Source organism: Macadamia integrifolia, unplaced genomic scaffold, assembly GCF_013358625.1.
Source record: "Macadamia integrifolia cultivar HAES 741 unplaced genomic scaffold, SCU_Mint_v3 scaffold484, whole genome shotgun sequence".
NCBI lineage: Eukaryota > Viridiplantae > Streptophyta > Magnoliopsida > Proteales > Proteaceae > Macadamia > Macadamia integrifolia.
The window spans coordinates 108,356-131,657 of NW_024870464.1; the positions used below are offsets into that span (position 1 = coordinate 108,356).

At 37.6% G+C, this 23,302-nt stretch overlaps 1 protein-coding gene across 1 annotated transcript in view; it reads right to left on the minus strand.

Annotated features, from left to right (window-relative positions):
• LOC122068936 (CLIP-associated protein-like) overlaps nt 1–20,904 on the minus strand; it is a 34,242-nt gene extending 13,338 nt beyond the window's left edge. The window contains exons 1-13 of the mRNA XM_042632842.1: nt 20,401–20,904; nt 19,401–19,556; nt 19,227–19,289; nt 14,726–14,794; nt 14,385–14,550; nt 8,493–8,654; nt 6,424–6,521; nt 5,293–5,367; nt 5,141–5,209; nt 4,975–5,060; nt 4,750–4,867; nt 557–655; nt 122–479 (exon numbers count right to left, since the gene is read on the minus strand). Of these exons, the coding sequence (XP_042488776.1) occupies nt 122–479; nt 557–655; nt 4,750–4,867; nt 4,975–5,060; nt 5,141–5,209; nt 5,293–5,367; nt 6,424–6,521; nt 8,493–8,654; nt 14,385–14,550; nt 14,726–14,794; nt 19,227–19,289; nt 19,401–19,556; nt 20,401–20,733 (1,852 nt within the window). The 5' untranslated portion in view covers nt 20,734–20,904. The remainder of the gene's footprint in view (nt 1–121; nt 480–556; nt 656–4,749; nt 4,868–4,974; nt 5,061–5,140; nt 5,210–5,292; nt 5,368–6,423; nt 6,522–8,492; nt 8,655–14,384; nt 14,551–14,725; nt 14,795–19,226; nt 19,290–19,400; nt 19,557–20,400) is intronic.
• Nucleotides 20,905–23,302: the final 2,398 nt, after the last annotated feature.

A 23,302-nucleotide genomic window follows, 5' to 3' on the forward strand; every position in this document is an offset into this window, starting at 1 on the left:
ACAAATGAGTCTCAACAGACATTAGGGATGACGATTTTTCAGTCACTCAGCTAAAAGACTGATTCTGAGAAATGGCATTGCTGATGGAAAATATATTATAGTGGAGCAATTCATCGAATACCTAGATCCAAGCTAGCTGAGCGTACAATTGAAGAATTGTGTTTGTCAGAAAAATCTAAACCTCTCAGCATGCTTTCAATAGCTGTGACCTTTTGTTTGCTAGCATGCAGCACACTTTCAAGGCTTCTTTCAGTGCCTTTCCCAACAGACTTCGATTGTGAAAGAAGCAGACCAGAAGAAAGTGATGCCCCTGATGGGAGACTTGCACTTCTATCCATAGCAACAATAGCAGAAGTTGCATACCCCGGTAAATTTGAAGTAGTTGTTTGCGATGGAGCACGTGATAATGGTGCCCCTCTCTCACGGAGGGAAGGAGAAGCAAATCTTCTAGGCATACCCCCATCTTCATCATTTATAATCTGTGCACAACTCCATCACATTAGGCACTATCAATGAGAAAGGCATGATTTTCTTAAAACACAATGAAAATAGATACCCTTTGAATGACAGGATCAAAGGCTAAAAATAAGCGACGGGAACGCTCCGGCCATGTTTTAGCAAACATTCTGTAGCAAGTTCTGGCAGTTGCTCGTACCTTCACATTTCAATGTTTTGTTATAAATTTGATGATCAATCTCTGAAAGTATACCAGCAAAGAAATCCTGAAAACTTTGTTGAGGTAAATTAATTGCATAAGACACTTAAATGCATTAGCATTTACAGCTCTTCATGACAAATGGAACAGTAAACAGATGGCATATCACAAGGAAATACTCATGTTCCAGTGATACAAAACGTAATAGGTACGGACTACATGATTGTCAATTATAAATAAACAAATACAAAATGGCTTGAAGGAAAAAAGATAGAAAATATCCTGAAGATGCTCCACCGAAAGCATGTGTTTTCTAGCCTGTTTAAGGGACAAAGACATGGCCCAATAGGACCAAGTGAAAAATATCAGAGAGTGGGTTTTGGACAGTGAGGTGAGTCACCTAGCTTTCCTGCATGAGTAGATAGGGCAAGTTTTGCAAAATTTCATGGATCCAGAGCACAGAAAGTAATACCAAAGCTACAGTTAAGAACTTTATATCATTTATAAATTAGAAAGCACAACATGGAAAATGGCAAACAAATATGATTCCTTGCTTTAACTGCAAATGAGGATTGTGGCCCATGCTTCTCCTTTCAAGCAAAGTATCCAAGGAGCCTACTTAGAGACAAAAAGACAGAAAACCTCATAGGACTCGTGCGATGAAGCACCATCAAATAATTCACCCGAAAAAAAAAACCCCATCAAATCTCGAATGCTAGCCCTAGAGTGCCAACAGTGTAGGTGATTGAACCTAGCAGCAGCTGAAGTATTTAAGACACTAATTTTATTAAGGCGTCGCCTTAGCAGCACCTATGCGCTAATGCATTTTTATGGGGTAAAGGCGTGAGTCGCCTTATTGGTAATGCGTTGTCTTAACTTTTTTTTTTTATTATTTTATTCATATTCTATTTCTGTGTGTTCTAGTAGCTTGTGTACAAAAGTCTTGTACACTGCGTCACACCGAATCTCATAAGAGGAAATAATAATCGAAAGCAACCCTCAAAGTCTCACACGCCTAGGCTTAGGGGTGAAAATGAAACCTCCACTCCGGCTCCTGCTCCTGCTCCCGCTCCCGCTCCCGCTCCCTCTCCCGCTCCAGCGACTCCAACTTCAGCGACCACAAACCTGGCTTCAGTGACAGACTGTGATTCAGATCTTGTCCCAGTAAGTTCTCTTCTTCTTCTCCTCCTCTTCCTCCTCTGTTGCGATTTTTTTTTCTCTCTGTACGTTTTCTTTTCACCCTTGCCTCTTGCTCCAGCCTCCAGCCTCCAGCCTCCAGCCTACAGAGACTCTGGCTCCTGCTCCAACAACAGCAACTCCGACTCCGGTGAACACAAAAGTGGCTCCAGTAATGGACTGTGACTCAGATTGTTGTGGTAAGGTCTCTTATTCATCTCCTCCTTCTCTGTCGTGATTTTTTTTCTTGTTCTTCTCCTCCTCCGACCTCAACTCCTCTGTCAAGGTTTTTTTTCCTTTTTTGGCTTGTTCCTCAACTCTTATCTGTTGCAGTATGTTTTTTTCCCCTCTTCTTCATGACCAGCGGTACCCTGATTGCTTTTTCCCCCCTTCTTCTTCTTGACCAGTAGCACCTTGGCGTTGCCTCCAACTTCGACTCCTGTCCTTTTTTTTTTCTGTTACCTTGACTCTTCTCTGTTGCCGTATGTTTTTTTCCTCTTCTTATTGACCAGCTGTACCCCGATTGCAGGTTTTTTTTTCCCTTCTTCTTCTTGACCAGCAGGATCTTGATACAGCTCTAATTCTGTTGTTTACTTTCCTGTCAGAAAAGGGCTCTCCTGATATTCAAAATTCTGCCGTCAGAATTTCTTCAAATTTTGCGGGACTGTTCCATCATCCGAAAAGACCACTCGACCTGATTTTTTGGGCAATCTAAGTTTTCATCATTGAGTTATTGGTGATACAAGTGCTGATCAGTAACGATCAGAAAGTGTAAAATGGTGATACATTTGGAGTGAAGAGGCTATTATCCACAATTCTGTGAATCCATCTAGCATCGCTGCTAATAAAGATGTCCTCGTCATTGGCAACCTATTCCCGACTAAGTGGAACATCAGTTATTTACGACTCCACGCCATGAATGATGTAGATAAGTCACTTAATGAGCTTATTTTATTGCAAATAAGCCTTGGGTTGGGTTATGTATGTGTTGGGCCTTAGTTCCCATGTGTTTTCTTTGTAATAGGCCACTTTAATGGGCCTAAAATATTGGTAGAAAGCAGAAAAACGGGATTTAATTCATTAGCTTAGATAGAGTTCTGTTTTAAGTCTATTTCCTTTGTTATTTCAGTTTTAGTCAGTTTAGGTTTCCCTATTAGTGAATGATTAGTTAATTAGTCCTACTCCATGTTGGAATTCTAGTCCTAATCCTATTTGGAGTCCACCTCCTATTATGTAATGTCTAATCCTACTTGGAGTCTAACTCCTAGTTAGGTTATGACTGCTAGTCTGCCCTCTTTATGTAGAGGAGCTAATGTACTATAATTAGACAGATTTGAAAAAAGATAAATTGAGTTTGAATGTTTGAGAGCCTAAGGGCTGTGTGATTCTTCTCCCCCCCCCTTCTTTATGCGATCTCTCTCTTCTCCTCTATTATGAATCTGATCAAGGAGCTACTGTTAAGGGTTGTTTAGAAGGCACGATAGGATTACTCAATCCTCTTCTTGAAGCTGTTCAAATCACCCAGTTGTTGTTCTTGCAGAAACCTTCAGATTCTCTCTCCTAGGTCTGAAAATCAAGAAGGTAAATATCTCATCAACCATCCGTCAAAAGTCTCAATTTTTTAGGTTTTTGTACACTCCCTAGGGGCTACCTATGCCCAAGAGTGCAACTCAATTGGAGTCCTATAGATCTGGCCGCACCTCTCTCTCTCTCCAGCCATATTGGAGGCCTTTCTCTCTCTTATCGGGTTGGGTTTTGGGTTGGTTTTGCTCCTGCATTGCTATTACATCATTGGGGGCTTATTTGATGGTCTTATTCCTTCGTTTCCTGACCCTATTTGTCTTGTTTGGGGTTTATAAATTGTGGGGGTTAGTTTCTTGTAATCTACTCCTACATTACTGAACCTCAGAGTACTTGACCCCACCGAACCATTTTGACATTATTAAAGGGGTGCAAGTGTTGGTCGCTAATGATCAGAAAGTGTAATTTGGTCATGCATTTGGAGTGAAGAAGCTAATATCTACAGTTCTCCGAACCTATCTAGTATCGCTGCTAATAAAGATGTCCTCGTTAATGGAAACCTATTCTTGACTAAGTGGAACATCGGTTACTTATCACTCATGCCCTGAGCCTCAGAGTATGTGAGTTTGACCTCACCTAATCTCGTAATAAGTCCCCCAACCTCCAGAAGCCCTTCGAAGTTGACCGAAATGGAATGTGAGCCCCACAATGTGAAACAAGAATGTACCAAGCAACATTCATACAGTACCTCACAATCTGTCTTAGTCTGGCAATATAAATCTAACAATGTTTCTTAATGCACCAATTTGCAGTGATCACACTGAAGATATTCTGAATGCTGTGAAAGGAATCATTAAAGGATCTCAAACCCTTACACTCCCAGATGCAACAGAGAGCATCACCATGTAAAGAATGTCAAAGGTGTTCACTTCTACCAAAAGGCATTCCTTTTAAAAGATCCAACCATCAGCTCCCTAGCATCTGCATAAGGACAACCTGTTGTTGCTAAAAACAGATGGAAAGAAAGATTTCAGTGCTGCTGCAAATTTGTTAGTTGTTACATCTTAACAGGTGAATTACTAATTACTACCAATTCCCCATTCATCTTGCATATGGTACCATTTCATCCTCCTTAGTACCATATCCTCTGAAGTGATCTTCCTCTGAACAACTTCCAGCTAAGACCAGAACCCCCTTACTAGACAGCCATGACCAAAAGAGCATGTAAATGAATGGCAAGAAAAAATCCGAATCTCATTTGCAAAGATAATGGCTGGATATGATTATACGAGCAAATAAGTCACAGATAAGGTATAAATTTCAGACATGAAATACAGATGGGTTTTCCTTCCCTTGTTGTTTTCTATCAGATTCCAGAGAGATGACCACAGTTATACCTCACTCATTGCATCTGCTACGCAGCACTTGATAAGATCTTCATAAACATCAGCAGATCGCTGTATCTCTGGCGCATCAGCCCAATATTCTAGTATGAGAAGTGCATACTCACAACACCTGCAACAAACGAAAACAGCAAGAAGAACCAGGGAAGAGAGGTGAGGCTGCATATGTAGGAACCAAAGTCTTACTACTCAAATCTTTGGCAATACGCAAAGCCATACCTGGCACGAAGCACTGCACTACGGTCATTCTTCGCACAATCAGCAATTCGTGGAAGCACACGCGAAACTTTGCAGTTCCGCAACATCTAGAAAGCCCTCAAGATAAATAAGAAAGGCAAATGATCAAAACAACTGAGTGCAAAATTAACCACTATTTCATACATACCGTTTTTATGCAGTTGTCAGCAGATTCAGCTATCACAAGGACAGTTATAACAACAAGCTTGAAAAGAACCTGAAGGAGGTTATATTAATGGCAATATCAGATGACTATTACTGCATATTAAAATAACAATACTCAGCAAGAAGAGAAGTTACCGGAATGAACATCTCAGCACACGCCTCAAAATCTCCCAGAAGTTCCTTTGACAATAAGCTCAATAGATGACAAGCCTGCAGAGAAGGAAAATTAACTTAGAGAGAAATAGAATAAATTAAAGTTCCCGTCTTACTTGATTTATTTTATTTTTGGATTTATCACATGACTACAATCAATATGGATGATACTAATGTCAAAGTTTTACAGCACATAATCAATGTGCAAGATACAAAACCCAAGCTCTAAAGCCTAACCAACATTCTTAGCTACAAAGCAAGCTTTGTTTGCTCAACTATTCCAGGACCATAGGCAATGGAAGAACAAACAAACAGCGCCTATGCTTTGATTGCCAATGAAGATCCCATCATTTAGGTTTTAGTCGCTCAATCAACTAGTTCGTCCTTTTCAAGCTCAACGCACAGTAGAAAACATAGAAGGGACATGAAAGAGTCATCCATAAGTATGAGTCCATGTAACCGTATTATGTTACATAAGTTCCAGGTAGTAGCATGGCTAGTAAGTCAAATAATGTCTACAATTGTTTAGTTACTTGTGGCTGTTCTCCACTAGAAATACAGACTTCAAGTGGTTAAAATCCCCGTAATCCATTTCCACCCCAAAAGAGTAAAATTTGTATGAAGGAATTGCATTTTTTTTTTCTTTTTTTGGAGTGGGGGTGGGGAAGGGGGCATAGAGCCATAGACTTTTCTTCTTGTTGTAGTCCGTAGATCTCCAACCAAAGGCACATAAAATGTAGTGCCTTATTTAAAGCATAATAAATAAAATTTCTTTGACTTGTCACCAAATAGAAAAAAGGGAAAATTTGTAAAAGGTCTAATTTCTAAAAGATGAACCTTCACAAAGACATCTTTAGCATAATTTTCCACCGCACAAAATAATTCAAGTAGCCATGTGAAATATCTGTGGTAGTTCTTTTCAAGAGAAATGAATACGTAAACAGAATACAAGAATCGCTTTCTATTCATTGGAAAAAGGTTCAGCATAATTTCTTTTTATCAGGAGAACAAGAATGAAAGATAATCTTGAATTTCATATTTCTCACATCTAATGGTAATTCTTCGGAGGGAAAAAAAAATAGAAGGGAAGGAAAAGAAAGAGTTCCAGCAAACCTGTTTTACTATGCTAGACCGTCGGTCAGACAACTGAGTGCATAGAGGTGCAACAAGTTGCTTCAAAAGTGTGGGGAAACTAGGATAATCAGTGGCACCTGATTAGGAAAAAAAAAAAATTCAAATTAGTGCAAAGAAGGCTGTACGGATTTTATGTTTTTAAAGCAGGAAGCATGGAATTTAAGAAACTCTGATGGCCAGGCCAGCGACCTGATTCCTTGGACTTGATTTTAGTTCTCTCTGGGTTCCTTCTTTGGCTGCCCAGTTAGCAGGTAGTACGTTGCCCACTATTTGATAGTTTGATTCATTGGTACCCTGAGTTTAAATTCTGCTTTGCCTTGGGGTCACTTTAGTCGTTATTAGCAGTCATATGCATAATTGGACAGGTTTGAGAAAATAAAGTCCCTCAAACTATCCAATTAGCAGTCATGTGTAATTGGATAGTTTGATTCATTGGTCCCCTTTTTTTTTTTTTGCCCCTCCTCTTCCTTTGGGCTTCTTGGTTCTTGTCAGCCCATGTTGGGCTTTTATTTTTTATGTTATTGGGCCTTTGGCTCCTTTTATTTTTCCCTTGTGGATTTTGAGTTATTTTAGACATGTCTCAAATGACATAACTTCCATTCCTCAAGCCCACTGGGCCTTGGATGCTGTCCTTTTGGACTTCGGTCACCCTTATAGGGTTTGTAATCTCCCTTAGGGGATATACTCTCCCTCTCCCTTCTTTTAATGCATTTATTAATTCACCCAAAAAAAAAAAAAAAGTCCCACAAACCAAGCTAGTGAGCCCAACTGTCAGGTCTGAGAGCAATACATTGCAAAAATGGCCAAGTTCAGATCTACAAACAATCCAGTCCCACTGATATCAATCGAGGTGCCTGCACATGAATAACACATGCACACCTACGCAATTCAGGCTTAGAAAATTGCATGAACCCACAGAAATACAGTTGAGCCTAGAGTGACATTTCACCCTGTACATGTTCCAGTGCAGCTTACGTGGAGGGGAAGGCCTCCTTCCATGTGACTCAAGCCATCGCCCCATCGGTGGATTCCATTCTGTAAGAGTTAGAATTCTAACCTCATGTATGGGGTGTAGGCAAGGATTAAAGTATCGGTATCGGTCGCCGTATCGGTCGGCCAAAATTAAGATACGTATCGGAGGGTATTGTCTCGTATCGAAGATACACTAAGATACGCTAAAGATACACATAAATAAATAGGAAACATTTTTTTAAACATTTTTGCATAAAGAATTTGTTAAAAAAAGCTATTGATAGCATGTATTATGCATAAACACTAAATTGAGGATATCGCACTAAGAATTTAAGGTTTGTAGTTATCCCATAAATGTAAAATCCTTATTCTCAAACTTAATTTCCACTTTAGTTAGAGAGAAATATGGCTGGCTGCAACTTTGGAACAAAAACCCCTCAAAAAATCGTGTTTTTCTGAAAAATTACCCATCTTGGCCATTATATGACTGTAGCGCATTGTATCGGTACATACCGATACCAATACTCACCGATACATACCGAAACATACATTTCACCACAATTTTATATTTTCCATAAAGTCGTATCGGTGCATATCGCATCGTATCGATGTGTATGGGTGGTGTATTGATGCATATCGGTATGTATCGTAGGATATATATTGATACGAAAGGATTTTAAAAGTTCCATGTATCGTATCGATCAGCTAAATTTAAGATACATATCGAAGGGTATCGTATTGATATCAGAGATACTTTAAACCATGGGTGTAGGCCTCCCAAAGGGTAATGGAGGCATACAAAGGTTTTTTTGGGCCAGATGTAGATTGGCCCTTCAAAGGTAGAAGGGAGCTTGACCACAAGACCCACCCGTTGAGCAGAGACAAAAGTTGGTCTTAGTGATTTGACAGTGCCAAGTGGAAGAGCTGTCGCTCAATAGATAAAAATTACTGAAAGGATGAGCCAAGAACTTACCAGAATTTTATTTCCCCCTGCTGACTACAACTTTTCACTTTGTTAAAAAATTATGCTTAATAAAATAAAGGTATAAAGAAGGACAAGTAAGTTCAGTACAAACCTCCGAAGACAAGGCCTTCAAGTCTCTGCATTGCAGCAATGCGAATAGACCAATCTTTATCTGGCACGAAAGTTGATGCTATTTTCTCAATTTCCCGAACAAGCTCCTTATCAGAGTACACTTTAACAGGGTCTATAGGTTTTTCTGTAACATCACCTTCTCCTGCACAGCCACATAGTCACATAAGTCATAACAAAAGAGAGCGAGACAAGTGTTAGATTCAAGAATGCATGCAACAAAAGCATTGATGTAGAGAGAGGGACTCATGCATAAGGTCTTTATTTTAAAGTACACCAACAAAATAATATTCTCAAAGTAACATCTTAATAGGATTACTAAAAAAGGTTCAAATGATATAAAAATCCACAGCAGGAGACCAAAAAATGTCAAATGGTTCTTTGCATGGCCCACATAACAAGGGTTTCCAATGTCAATCCCCTGAGGGAATCATTTGTCCGATAGAAAAAAAGATAAACTCACTTTCAACTTTCATTTATATAGATATTCTATTCCTAATTGCTGTCTGATCTTGTGTCCCAGGATGAAATACAACCAAAGAAGGAAGATAGGTCTATGTGGTCAACCCAATTATGTCATGTGGAAGGGTTATGTGGCAACCTTTTTTTTTTTTTTTTTTTTTGGGCAACAGATGTGGCAACTCTAAGACTTGCATTGATAGGGCATGGTATATTGGTATGGATTGCCTACATGTAAAATTTTAGACCCAAATTTAATCATATATCCCCCATGTACTGGAATTTTCCCCTGTACTTTCAGCTGTCCATTTTTCGATCATTTTCGTAATATTACTTTCCCAATGGATTTTTGAAGCCTGATATTGCCATGTCACCAACTCCTTTTGAGCTGAAACTTGACATATGAACAGAGTGCTTTACTTGCTCACAAAAATTGGGCCCCACCTGATCTACCATGTGGCAGATAATAGGACTGTCAAGGTGACCTTCGTAGATGGGCCATGCAGGAAACTAGAGCACAAAATAAGTACTTTAAATCCCAAAAACAAGCAGAACCAAAAAATTAATGCTGCAAGATAATAAAGGAGGGGTGAACTTTAAATTCACCAGGTTTTTGTTACATACAGATGTTGAGTTATGATGAATATTTGTTAGAACTTTCCATGAATTGCATATGCATGCGTGTGCATGCAGCTGGGAACTTGATTCCCACCACAGCCCTGGTGGCTTACACTCCTTACAGAAACTGAGCTTTGATGAGATGTTTTGCTAGTACTCTAGACCAATTGCTCAGGCAAACATATACATGGATTGTACAAATACTAAAGGCTAAAAGATCTAAGCCTTTCCCACTTCCAAATCAGGGCTGACTTCCTTGTGCTTTAGCACATTTACAACCCTTTCCTTATTTCCGCCCTCTGCTATGCAAATCAAAACTTATATCAAACATAGTTCGAAATCTCGGTTGAAACAAAATTTTGCAGTTTTGACCCAACCCGAGATGAAACCAGGAACTGAAACTATTTTGTCACTGGTTTTGACCAGTTTCTTAAGGTTTCGAAGAAATTTCGACTGGTTCGACCATTTTGGTTGGACCAGCCCTTATAAAATACCTTGTTTTGTGGGAAACAAGGTCTGTTAACTAAATTTCGACTCTTACCTCCACTGTTTCGTGGGTTTCGATTGGGAAACACCACTTTGAAGCAATAAACCTCAATTTTGTGACAAAATCGTCATTCTTCTCACATATCTTGCATTATCAAGGAAGGTCTAGCTATAGAAGAATACTTGGAGCTTCAAAGTAAACCCTTTTCTTCCCCAAATTCCTTTTTTTTTTTTGGTACAATCTAGTTGTAAACATAGTAGAATGCTTTCAATTTTTTATATGTTAGTTAGAATGGCCCAATCTACAAATTCACAGAGTCGAAAGTTTTTCTTTGCATGTTAAATTATTTTTTTTATTTTCTTTTAAAAAAATATATATATTCCTAATACATATATTTGAAAAAAAAGGAGTATTATTTGAAGGAAGTGGGTGTTCAACTTAATATATGTTAAGACACCATTGGCCGATCTACAGTGTGACAGTGTCCAACATTTTTTTACTGAATTTTTTTTTTTTAAATTAGTTAAATACTTTCTGAAATGTTTTAAAAATGAAAATAAATATAAAAAAATTTGAAAAATCAAGAAAATTAGTGATAGTATTAGAAAGGATAAAGAAATGAATGAGAGAATTAGAACTGATCTGGGAATTGCCTTGATCAATAACAAGTTCTGAGAAAGTTGTTTGAGGTGGTATAGCCATGTTCAACCGAGGCCAGGGGACGCCCCAGTAAGTACAAGTGATATGATTCTGGTTGAAGGAGCTAAAAGAGCTAGGGGCAAGCCTAAAATGACCATAGGAGAAGTTGTGGGGAATGGCATGCATAGTGTAGGTCTTGTCCCAAGTATGACCTCGGATAGAGCCTATTGGAGGGCAAGGATCCATGTATCTAACCCCATTTAGCTGAGATTCTCCTGATTTGTTGGGATGTGCCTATTTCCTATTACTTTCATTTCTCATCTCTCATTTCTTCATCTCTTCATTCCCCATATTTTGTTTGGATCACAGTTTTTCCTGCTTTGTCTTGGCATGGATCCATGTGGCCCCATTAAGTTGGGATAAGGCAGAGTTTGTTGTTGTATTAGAAATCTGTTTTTAATCGAAATTGATTAGCAATGTGATGTTTTTAATTAACTTTTGTTTATTAATAAATAATAATTATTAAAATAATGCAAAAAAAAAATTAAATAGGAAAAAAATATCATACTAATAGGGGAATTTAGAATAAGCTTAGTTGCTGTTAGGAGCCATATTTGATGTGTGCATGTTAATAATCGTTATCTTTTTTTGTTGGAACAGTGTTGGTTCTAGTATTGCATAATGACTAAGGGAGCTAGGGACATTGTATGGCTTCAAGGGAGACCTCTTTCAACTGACAAAAAGAAATCAAAATATAATTATTGTAAGAAGAAAATCGGGGGAGGTGGGACACTAGAATAAAGTAGCATCTTGCTGGTGGTGACAAAAATGTGTTGGGCTGCCCTAGTGTATAAGTAGGTCTATGTTAGTGCATCTGATGGGAGGCGTGGAAAAGAGGAAGGAGAAGAGGGCATCTAGGGAAGAGTTCGATGAAGCATGTCTAGAGACGATGCCAAAATTAGGGGAACAAAATTATAACAATGACGAGCTTGACACAAACAGCAGTAGAGGCTGAACAAATAAGGAGGGTAAGGGCAGAGAGTAGAGCCCAGTTTCAAGCTGATCTGGACAGATTGATGCTGATGGCCAAGGGAGATGGTTCATCTAGATAGGCTAGAGAAGAGCCTGAGACTGAGCCACAGGGGAGGAGGAGGTTGAAACATAGAGAGCCAGGGTTTCCATGCAGGAGGTCCCAAAGTGTGAGGGCCCAAGCCCCACCCCCAGCCCCAGTTCATGACCATAATGTTGAGATCCTTCAAATGGATCCTGCACTATTTCTAAAACAGGACGTAAAACAAAAAAAGCTCAAACATGTGTGGACACCATCATACCCTAGATCCCAAAGTGTGAGGGCTTTCTCCAAGTGGGCCTTCTACCATATCATACCAGCCAATGCCACCACAAGAGCATATTACCAGAACATGTTGGATGGCATAGGTAGGGTTAGGCCAAAGTCGAAGGGGTCGAACACCTATGAGCTGTATAATGTTTATTTACCCAAGCTAAAGCAGGAGTTGGTAGATTATATTGAAGAGTTGAAGCCCATGTGGGAATATTATGGAGTCATTGTGATGAGTGATGGTTAGACTGGACCCACTAGACAATCCATCATCAATTCCGTGGTAAATTGTGATGGGAGGGCTGAGTTTCTCAAGTTAGTTGATGCATCCAAAGAAAATAAGGATGCAAAATATATTTACAAGTTGTTGAAAGAAGTGATGAAAGATGTTGGGATAGAGAATGTGGTACAGGTCGTCACTGAGAAGGTTGGGGAAAATCTGATGAACAACGCTGCAGGTAACATCTATTTTGGACTCCCTGTGCAGCTCACTGCATCTAGCTCATGTTGAAAGACATGGGAAATCTGAGGATTGTAAAAGATGTAGAAAAAGCAAGATAAGGGATGATCTATGTCTACAAGAATGAATTTGCCCTGCACTTGTTGAGGAACAAATGTGGTCGTAACTTGGTGAGGCCAAGGATGACATATATTGCAATAAAATGCATTGCTTTGAAGAGCTTTGAGACGAAGAAGTCAAGACTTAGGTCCATGTTTCCTTTAGAGGATCGGTTTGATTGGAAGGGGTCTAATTTTCGTGGAGGTCAAGCAACCCAGGCCACTATTGCTAGTGACAAGTTCTAGTATGACCTCAAGAAGGTGGCAATGATATCAGACCCAATCACCAATTCACCACCATCTTGAGAATGGTAGACTCACAGAAGCCCACCTTACCAGCCATATGGGCTACTATTGAAATGATAAAGATGGAAGTGGAGGCGTGTACAAATGGGGTAATGTGAGGTTCATTGCCATAATTATAGACTGTTGGGAGAGGCAGTTCATGCATCCACTACATAAGAGCTGGTGAGCTTTTACATTATTCACCTGAATTCAACTAGTAAACTTTGACATTTAGTTGCTCATTTACTACTTTGTATTATTTATTTTCACCATACTATCTAAATCCGAAGTACCAATAAAGCATAGACTTGCAATGAAACGTGACCTCATAGATGCAGTTCACAAAGTGGTGGAGAAGCTTGAGGCAAATCCAACTGCTCAGTCTATTATCAATACAGAGGTGAGAGTGGTACTTAATAAATAATGCAATTATTAACTTAAGGTATTGATACTAAGTTGCTAAAATTGGTACCAAACACTAAAATGGATACAGATGAAAGCCTTCAGGGATGGCACTGGAAGTTTCGGCCGGGCAGCGGCTGTTGCAGGTCGGATGGCACTGCTGCTGGTTGGTCTAATCACCTTATTCTTTTCATTCATAATTAGATATGCATCATTGTTGACCATCACCTAAAAACACTCTTTAATGCTTTATGCAACTGAACGGTAGGTGCAATATAGAAGAGACTCACCATGGAAGCTTCCATGCACTGACCACCCAATGTGCCATATGGAAGGATGATTTGGCAAATCCAACCATTGAATAGGATGGGTATTGTCTAGATTTGTTACATGTCAATGTCACAGCAAAACTCAATCATTTACCACCCATATATTGCAATCTTTCTCTGTGTTTTTAGCCATCCATATGTTTTTCAAAAAGTGATGAATCTTCAAAGCTTCATACTGTCTCATGGCAAACTCTTATTGAGTTCAAAATTGACAAGTAATCAGGGTTTCATGAGGCATACTTGTTCACAGAATTTGCGCCCTAACTGATCTGCCATGTGGCGGATATTGGTCCGACTACCTAATGTCCTATGGTCGGATCTAATTATTGCTTATTTACGGTGCATGATGCTTTAAAATAATCGTTTGTAGTATCCTAAGCTTATCAATGCATACATTACATTAATTGTCTCTTAGAGTCTCTCCGATATGTCACCCAGACGTCTCTTAAAGCCACCATTTCAATAGAAAGACTGATATTGATACTTGACACCAAGTTCTTAAGTACACCAGCAAAATCCTAGTTAATGGCACATCAAATATTCTGGAACGGACATTCTTATCATCCACAAGATCAATCACACTATCCCAGTTAAAATAAAAGGATCACAAATTGAAATTGGATCAAAGTAAACTAGGACAGCACAGGACAAGCTGAAATGGTAGATACCTTCACATGACACAGTAAGATAACAAGAATTTGGCTACACAAAGTTAAAAACAAAAGATAGTTAAAAACATTTGGATCAAAAGCAGCTAACCTCCAGAGAGAGACATCTCACGTGTGGAACTCTTAGTCTTTGGACTGCTCTTTTTCTGGTTAAGGCTAGCAGGCTTCATTTCACCCGCAGCAAAATGACTTGCAAGGCCATCTGAAGAACGAATCTTTGGTTCAATTCTCTCCAATCTGGCATTAATATGTTTCATCTGCAATTCATTAATGTAATTTAATAACATAAACTGAAATGCTTACAAATTTGCATAGATAATATTGTATCTATTAAAAAAATGTAACAGAACACTCTAGAGTTAACAGAGCCCAAGAGCCTAGAAGATATATTGGGGGGTGAAGGTTGATAATAATGAAGAGTCAGATAATCACCATAGCTGTAGGAAGATGATGCCGTTGCAGTTCATCCCAGAATTGCGGACCAACCTGTGAGAACATCTCCTGGAAGGGGAAGAACAATTAAAATAAGTACAATGGCAAGTCAAACCACTTGATAAACAAAGTGACATTATCCCCAACCCCTTTTGCTTACTTGCGAAGGAAAATTAATTAAACCAGGCAATACCCGAACCAATAATGTTTATTGAAATACTTTAAGACTAAGTAAACTAAGCAGAGACTTCAAACTACTAAAAACCTCAGATTCTACACATAAAAAAGTAGGCATTATAGACCTGGCAAAAAGCAGCATTTAGAAGTCATTCAAATATCTTCATCACTAAATCATCCAGTTCATTAGGAATTAGGTTGGATCCATGTAAAGAATTAAAGCTGAACTAGAATATGGAACTCCACCATAATTGAAACATGTGTCTCAAACAAATTGTATCGGGAATGCCACAGTTTCTTTTTTTACTCCCTTTCTATCATTTCCCTTCTTAAGAGACTAGATATCATAGTCATAACTCCATGTGACAATCTCAATCTTCTAGAGTTACATAATTTATTAAAAAATGAGTACAATGATATAACAGAAAAAGTAACATTGCGGGAAAAGAATCTCCCAAATTAAATTAAATTTTAGAAAAAAATCAATATACTACCTTTGACAAAAGAGTCAGCAGCACCATTTGCCTCCATTGGTAAGGAACAATTTATATGCAGGACTGCGCACCCTTGCAATTAAGCCATGTTGCAAGAGCTCGAAAGATTATGAATCAAACTAGCTAGCGTATTTGTATAGGCTCAGTGGTATTAGCGAAGGTTAAACAACCTTCCCTCTCTATTCTCTACTGAATTTGGATTCACTGCAACACCCTCATCCCCAGTCCAAGAAGATTTACCCAAGTATTTTTTACGCCATAACGAGTAGTTCTAATTTCTACTTCTTTAGTCTGAAACTCCTACTTTAAACTAGTATACCTTAGTTATCTCCCTATCGATCATGTGCCAATACCTGTGATCTAGCCAACAAGAATAAAGCAACAATAAAAAATCGACACTAACATTCCCTCTCAGGTTTCTCACATAGAATGTCCCAAGCACTAAATTATTCTGTCTTTTTTTTTTCAGTGATAACATTCTGAAAAAAGAAAACTGAAATAACACAAGGAGTCAAGGACGGACCAAATTGTAAGCATATTAAGACTGACCATGCTATCATGACTACTTTCTCAATGGCCAACAACATCTAAGATGCTTACTTTCAGAAATTTCTTGACAATGGATAAAACCCGTCAACAAATCTACATCAAATAAGAAGTCTTTGATAAAAATGGAAAAAAACAAAAAACAAAAAGTAATTGTTTTCCAGAAATTCCACGAACACACCCTTAATTTCAGAAAACGAAAGTCACCCCTACTGTTTCGGGGAGCAAAATACAGATAAAATCACACCCAAGTGCTTAAGTAATACATCCATGCAACTAGCAAGTATCTAAAATTGAAATAACCAGGCCGCTAAGCAACTTAATCGATTATGCTCTCTAACCAAGCATTAAAGTTCAAAGGAGCACCAAGGTTGACTATTAGGAATCTTCCTACCTAAACCAAGTGAACTACCGAATCCTCAAACAGAGAATTATAGTTTCCAATCCAAATGATTTAAGGTTGTTGAGTTGTGTACCTATAACACAGAGGTATTACTGTCCACAATACCCTGCAGTACCTTGTTGGTAGTTAGTCACAATAGGGGGATTGTCCCTATCATGATATGTTTATTTCAGTTTCCTAGTTTAGTTTTGTTAGCGTAGTTTCCTTTTATGGTTGTAATTAGGATTGTACTCCTAAGTAGGATTCCTAGTTAGAGTCTACTTTCCACTAGTTGTTAGCAAGAATATAAATCAAGGTGTGCAGTCCACGATAGAAACAAGTTGAATCTATTGTGGTTCAGCAATTGCTCCCTCCCTCTAATCGTCTCTCTTTCCTCTCACTTCTACTTGGCAGGTACTGGTTTCAGATCCTGATTTGTTACGTGGTATCAGTCTATCAGAGCTGTAACCAGTACTTGCCTTCTCCTTGATAATTGTTTTGATAGTCATATAGTTCTTCTGCTTTACAGTGTATAGCCACCTAGACTGTCAATCCCTATTTGTGAAACCCTAGTTGATAGGATAAGAAGAACTAGGGTTTCGATGAAGATTGATGAACTTGTATGCTGAATCATACCTGATCGATTGAGTTTGATGTTGCTGGTCGGCTGAGTCTGCTACTACTGATTGATTGAGTCTTTTTCAAACATGTGCCGTATATGTTGTTGAATATGTGTTGAAGTTTATTCCGGAGGATTTCTGGTTTATTCATAAAGAAGCAAATACCCCCTATTTGAATCCAATAAAAATAGTTTAAAAACCAAATTCTAAAAGGATAAAAAGTCAACCCCCCAATCCAAGAACAAAAACTGGATTTTCGATTGTAGGGGGATTTTCAACTTTTAAATGCTAAGATTTTTCTCAATTATGAAAAAAATTAATAAATCTTATCATGGTAAAACATTGCTAAAAACCAATGGTCCGATAAAATAATTTTTTGTTTTGATGTCTTTAAAATTATTTTCATTCAAGCGATTTTAACAGCATTCGCGCACTTTAAGATAAGTTTGACCGGAACATAATCTAGTCATGACAACATTTCAGTGATCTTAGATTTGTTGGAAAGTTGCTTTTGTGTTATACCTAATACAAAAAGTCTCATGTAAAAATAAAATCATTTGACTAGTAAAAATTATTATAGAACAAAAGCATTTCTCGAAATGTTGATTTTTTATAACTTAATGTTGATCTTTGATGATTTGATGTGGTTTAATGTTGATATTTAATAATACATGGTATACGTAGCATACTAAATAATGTTAAAAAATAATGAAAATAAAAAATAACACTTGGTCGCCTTATTCGCCTTAAGGCGGGCACCTTGTCGCCTAAGCGCTTAAACAACCCTCCAACGCCTTGGCTCCGTGACAACTATGCTCCTAATCGAACTAGGATTATCTAGTTGGTCGAAGATTTATTTCCTGCTGCACCAAGATTTCTGCTAATCGATATCCTGCTGCTACCACTCATTGAAGAACTAATGGTGGTTGCTGGTTTCGATTTGCTGCTATCTTGGCAAGACGTAATCTGCTCATGTCCTCAGCAACAATTTTATCCATCAAGATAGTTGTTTGTGGTATTCAGCAACAATGCAATTTATCAGCAGTCCACAACAACTTTATACTGTCAGGATATATCATGATATGTTTACTTCAGTTTCTAGTTTATTTGTGTTGGTGTAGTTTCCTTCTATGGTTGTAACTCCTACTTAGAATCTATTTTCCATTAGTTGCTAGCAAGATTATAGATAAAGGTTTGCAGTCCACGATAGAAACAAGTTGAATCTACCGTGGTCCAGCAATTGCTCCCTCTCTCTAATCTTCTCTCCGCTCTTTTCTACTTGCAGGTACTGGTTTCAAATCCTGATTTGTTACAAAGGTTTCCTAAACTGAAGCTAAATGACTAATACGAGTGTTCAGAAAAGTTCAAAATCTATCTTCATGGCTGTTAGCTGAATCAGAGAATGTAATCTGAGAGAGATTAAACAACCACCATATCTCATCACAAATACCCAAGGTCACTAAGAATCAATTTATAACGGGAATGTGGTTTTAAGCAACAAACCATGCTTGGACCCAGTGACCAACAACACATAGAACGGTTATTTGGAAACAGAACAACAGCATACCAATAACAATTAAACCCCACCTTCCAACTGAAACTGCCATACAAGAAAATACATGTGATTGAGAGATAGTACTACATAATTTGTTGAATTGCACAAAGTGCTCAGAAATCTTGACAAACATAAACTGGGTGTAATGGGTGTTATGTCATGTTTGTCATGACCCAGATTGATGTTCCAAGTCCCATCCCTTTCCAATATAATTAGCTGAAAATGGAAAGTTTTATATCTTTGGTGCATTTCTGTTGATATGGATACATGCATTGAGTGCCAGCACCCATTTATAATGTGCTTTTGGCATGGTATTATTACAATTTTTGTAAATCCTCTAAGTCTTGTGGTGCTTCTATCCATTCACAAACTGTGAAAAATAAAAATTAACTAATTAATTAAAGGATCACTTGGAATTATCGTACACCTTAGCTTTAAGTTAAATTTAGAATGTGAGGCAGGAAAATACACCTAAAAACCAGAACTACAATGTAAGAAATCATTATGTATCAATCATGAAATTTACTAGAAATAATAATTTATACTACACTTATGATTAAGAAGTGTGAAGTCTGATCTCTGAATTGTAGGAATGAAAATAATGTTGCAGGGACATGCATTTGCAAAATAATGTGATAAAACTCCAAATCAAGTCATAATATAATGGAGCCCATCAGTTAAAGAATGCACTTCATCAAGAACCATTAAACAAAAAAGTTATAATCACCTCGATACACAAAATTGCCGCTTCCCTAACACCAGGATTTGAATCATTCAGCATCTGCAAAATCTGATAGTGCAAAAGCTAAGTAAGTATCACCAGGTAAAAGAATGCTAGCAGGGAGGAAAGGATATGGAAAAGCAGTCCATTATGAATCCAAATGGTGGGTAGCAGCCATACAGGAGGAAGTATAACCCGCTGAAGGGGTAACTCAGTTGAGGCAAAAAGACCAATAGCCGATGTGACGGTCCTTGCGAACTCTTCCCGGACTCTCCAGCTCTTATGTGTCCAGGCATAAGACCCAGCTCTTTCAACAATGAGGGTTGGGGAAGAAACCTATATAAATATAATCATTGACCATTAGAGTTTCATGGGTAAGAAATACCAAAAACATTGTTCATGGTTGAAAGAAAGATCAAACTCAACATGAATAAATGCTAGAATTTAAAACTAAGGACAAAAACCCAGTATAAAATTCTCAAAATAGAAGAAGGCCTAGATACAGATGCGAAAGATGTCACAAAGTAAAATGTAAATTAAAAATCATAAGTATCATACAATAAACAAGCAACTTATGAGCGATTAATGTGATATATATATATATAGAGAGAGAGAGAGAGAGAGAGATGACACCTGGTCTCGAAACCCATCATTTCTACAATCAGAGGAATTTAATTTTTTGGCAAAGACAATAAGAGGAATTTCAAAAGGAAAGAAAAGAACAACTATGCAACCGGATAATCATTGCATAATCAGAAAGATTCATAATTCTTCAAAATCCAAACCCGTAAATTCACCAATATGAAGTTCCAAATACTCGGATGGTAAGCAATGAAACAAAAATTCACGAGAAAAAAAAAAAGCACTGAAATCAGCACGGTGGCAATTAAAAAGATAAGATTAAAACCAAGTCCTTGAAATCAGTAGTCATCTGTGTCGTCCAATTCCACCACTATTAAAACTCATCTCGACATTTAAAACACACACACACAGAGTAAAATCATCTCACCAAAAATATAATGATTTGGATTAAAAGTTCAAAGATAAAAGATAAAGTAGCAACCAAATGAATCACACTCAACAAAATGCACCCAAATCCGATTCCGCCACACACAGATTTTACTTAAATCTTGCAGTCATAGTAAGAAAAATTAATTCCAATAAAGAACATAAATCATACCTCCATGAGAGTAAGTAACAACCTTCTCGCAGCATCTCGAACAGGCTGTTTCCCATCTCCCAACCTCTCAACCACAGCCGGTACAAGTGAATTGAAATGCAACTTAAAATTCTCACCAGAAAGCACAGCAGCAGAAGCTAGGGCTTGAAGAGCCCCCTGAGAAACCTTAAAATTGTTATCTTTTAATAGATCCAAGCAACAATCGACAAGCGAAGTAACCTCTGCCGGCGACAAACTCTTTCTAGAAGCTTCGAGAAGCTCATACAACCGTTCTACCCCCGCCATCCTCTCCTTGGTATCCTTAGAACGAGCCATCTCCAATGCCTCCTCCATTGCTAAGGGGAGGAACAAAAATCCTCACCGATTCTCTCTCCGATCTGGCCGACGAACTGCAGATCTGCTCTAGATTTAGCGGATGCGCCTCGCCAAAATCTGGCGAGAGAGAGAGAAGACAGAGTGACAGTGAGAGAGCAAAACTTTGGTCCTAACATTGCCGGGTAGACGGAGGAGACGATATGTCTATCTGGTATCGGTAATTATGTAATTACCAGTCATTTTGCATTAATTTACGGGAGTATGCCACTGTCTTTGCCGGTATGCTCCATCTTTCCCCTTTTAAAAAAATTCGCGGGTAAATGATCCAGAACATGTCACCGTAGATAAAAGTGGGATTTTAACTATTGGATAGGTATGTCATATTGCCTTATAACACTCAGATTCTAATCTGACAGTAGAAGATTGTCATTAGAATTTACATTGGGTGGCAACGATTCGTCAATTCAGCTTTTGTCTTCTAGAGTCAAGAGTCAAGATTTAAAAGGGGAATCTGTGCAGCTTGGGATTAACCGTGGTTGAACCAGATTTCGACCATACTGAGCGAGCCAACTCGTAGGTTAAAAAGAGAGAGAAGTCATTCACACTGGCACGGTGGCCGCACAAGCACATGGGGTTTTCTTGCCCTAAATTTTATTAAGAAGAAAGAACGCTGCTGGTGCAGGTAAATATACCTAGACACATAGGTATTGAATGACCATATTGCCCCCGCATTGAAGATGTTTGCATCAACCCTCCCATTGGTCGCTTGTGTTGGTGTATATACGTGCCAACAGGTACTCAAGTAGCTTTCCCTTGCCTATGCCTATTTTATTATTCCCAAAATATTCCAAAGTTTTGATCCAAAACCTAAGACTTTCACAATAAATCATTATGTAAAAAAATAAAAAAAAATCAGTTTGTTATTATAGTACATTTTTAAAATAATTCTATATTTAAAAAAAAAAAATGTATCACTAAGCGGGATTAGTCAGGCTGAAGGCCTAGATACCCATCGTTTGTAAGAAAAAAAAAAAGTAGCTTGGAAAGGAATATCTACACAAATTATCATACCTATTAGGTGATTAATGATACAACAATTTTAACCATTGGATATCTAGAGAGTAGTATCAATCAATCACATTACAAATTTTCCATTGCATGCACACTTACTATCTCATACCCTTTAATTTTTTTTAAAAACGTTTACCGGAAAAACAAATTCAAAACTAGTATTTAGTCACCGCCTTAAAATTTCAATTACACAAAATCTTTAGAAGTGAATGGGGGACCATAGATTTTCCTATCTATAATTTTTCAGCCCTACCTAAGCTGCCACCAAGTAGATATTATGATTCCTCTTGTAAAATTTTCTCCCTAAATCTTAACAGATTTTGTCAACAAAAATTAGTTTTATTTTGCAATAAAACATTTATTTGATTAATTGATTGATACTAAATTATTTTATGGGGCGCGACTAAAGCTAGAAGCATGTACCAGTAGTCGTTGATAAGGCAACACTAATATGAAAAATATAGTTTTCCTTCATTATGAGCCTACAATAAAAAATGGGACTATTAAACAAATCTCTATAGAAATCCATATAAAAGAGAAGAAAAAAATCTTTGTTGAAATAAAACAGACTACACTTAGTATAGACAAAAATTCAACCACCCAAATTATCTTAAAATAAAATCATTTATTTTATATTAATATTCGTTTTTGGCTTACAATTAACAAGTTCAAATTTTTTAAAATTCTTGACAAAATTAAAATCATAGAAAGTAATAATACAGACGAATACAACCCATTAAATAGCTTTAAGACCCAACATTAAAACATTGCTCTTCTATTGATCACCCAACACCATAGTTAGCAAATTCGGATTCGGGAATTATTCGGGCGGATAATTATTCGGAATAATTCGATTGATTATTTAAGGATTCGGTCAAAAAAGCGGACAAAATAAAAATCGGAGTCGGATTTGGATTCGGATTCGAGAATTATTCGATTAAAAAAATAAAAGTCGGGCAAAAAATTCGGATATTATTTTATAGTTTATTGTATATTTTTTATTTATCAAGTTATTAACTTGATTTGTACACTTAGAAAGAGCAAATTACTTTATACAATAAAGTAAAAAACTATGAAAAAATTATCATTGAGCGATGGAAGCAATGGTTATTGTAATCCAATTTCTACTAATGAAATAGATTAGGCTCTAAAAGAGTGAAAGCAAGATTACAACTATAATAAAACAAATAAATAAATTGACCACAAGAAATTTTCACTCTCATTTTGCTTAGGTTCACAAGACCCATATTGCACTAAGACGCACTAATTTTTCAAAATTAAAGCAACAATATAAAAGAAGATTGATTGATACGGCGATATGAATCTGTCTTGGTCCCTCGGAACCTAAAATTATTCATCAAGACTTGATATCTCCCTTGTCTTAGGATGAACTGATGAAGTTATGAGAAGAAATGAAACAAACAGTAGATTCGTACAATTGTTACAGAAGAATTAGGTGAAGAAAAAATATGGGAAGAAGGAGGCGGAAATTTGTGGGAGAAGAAGATGAAAAAAA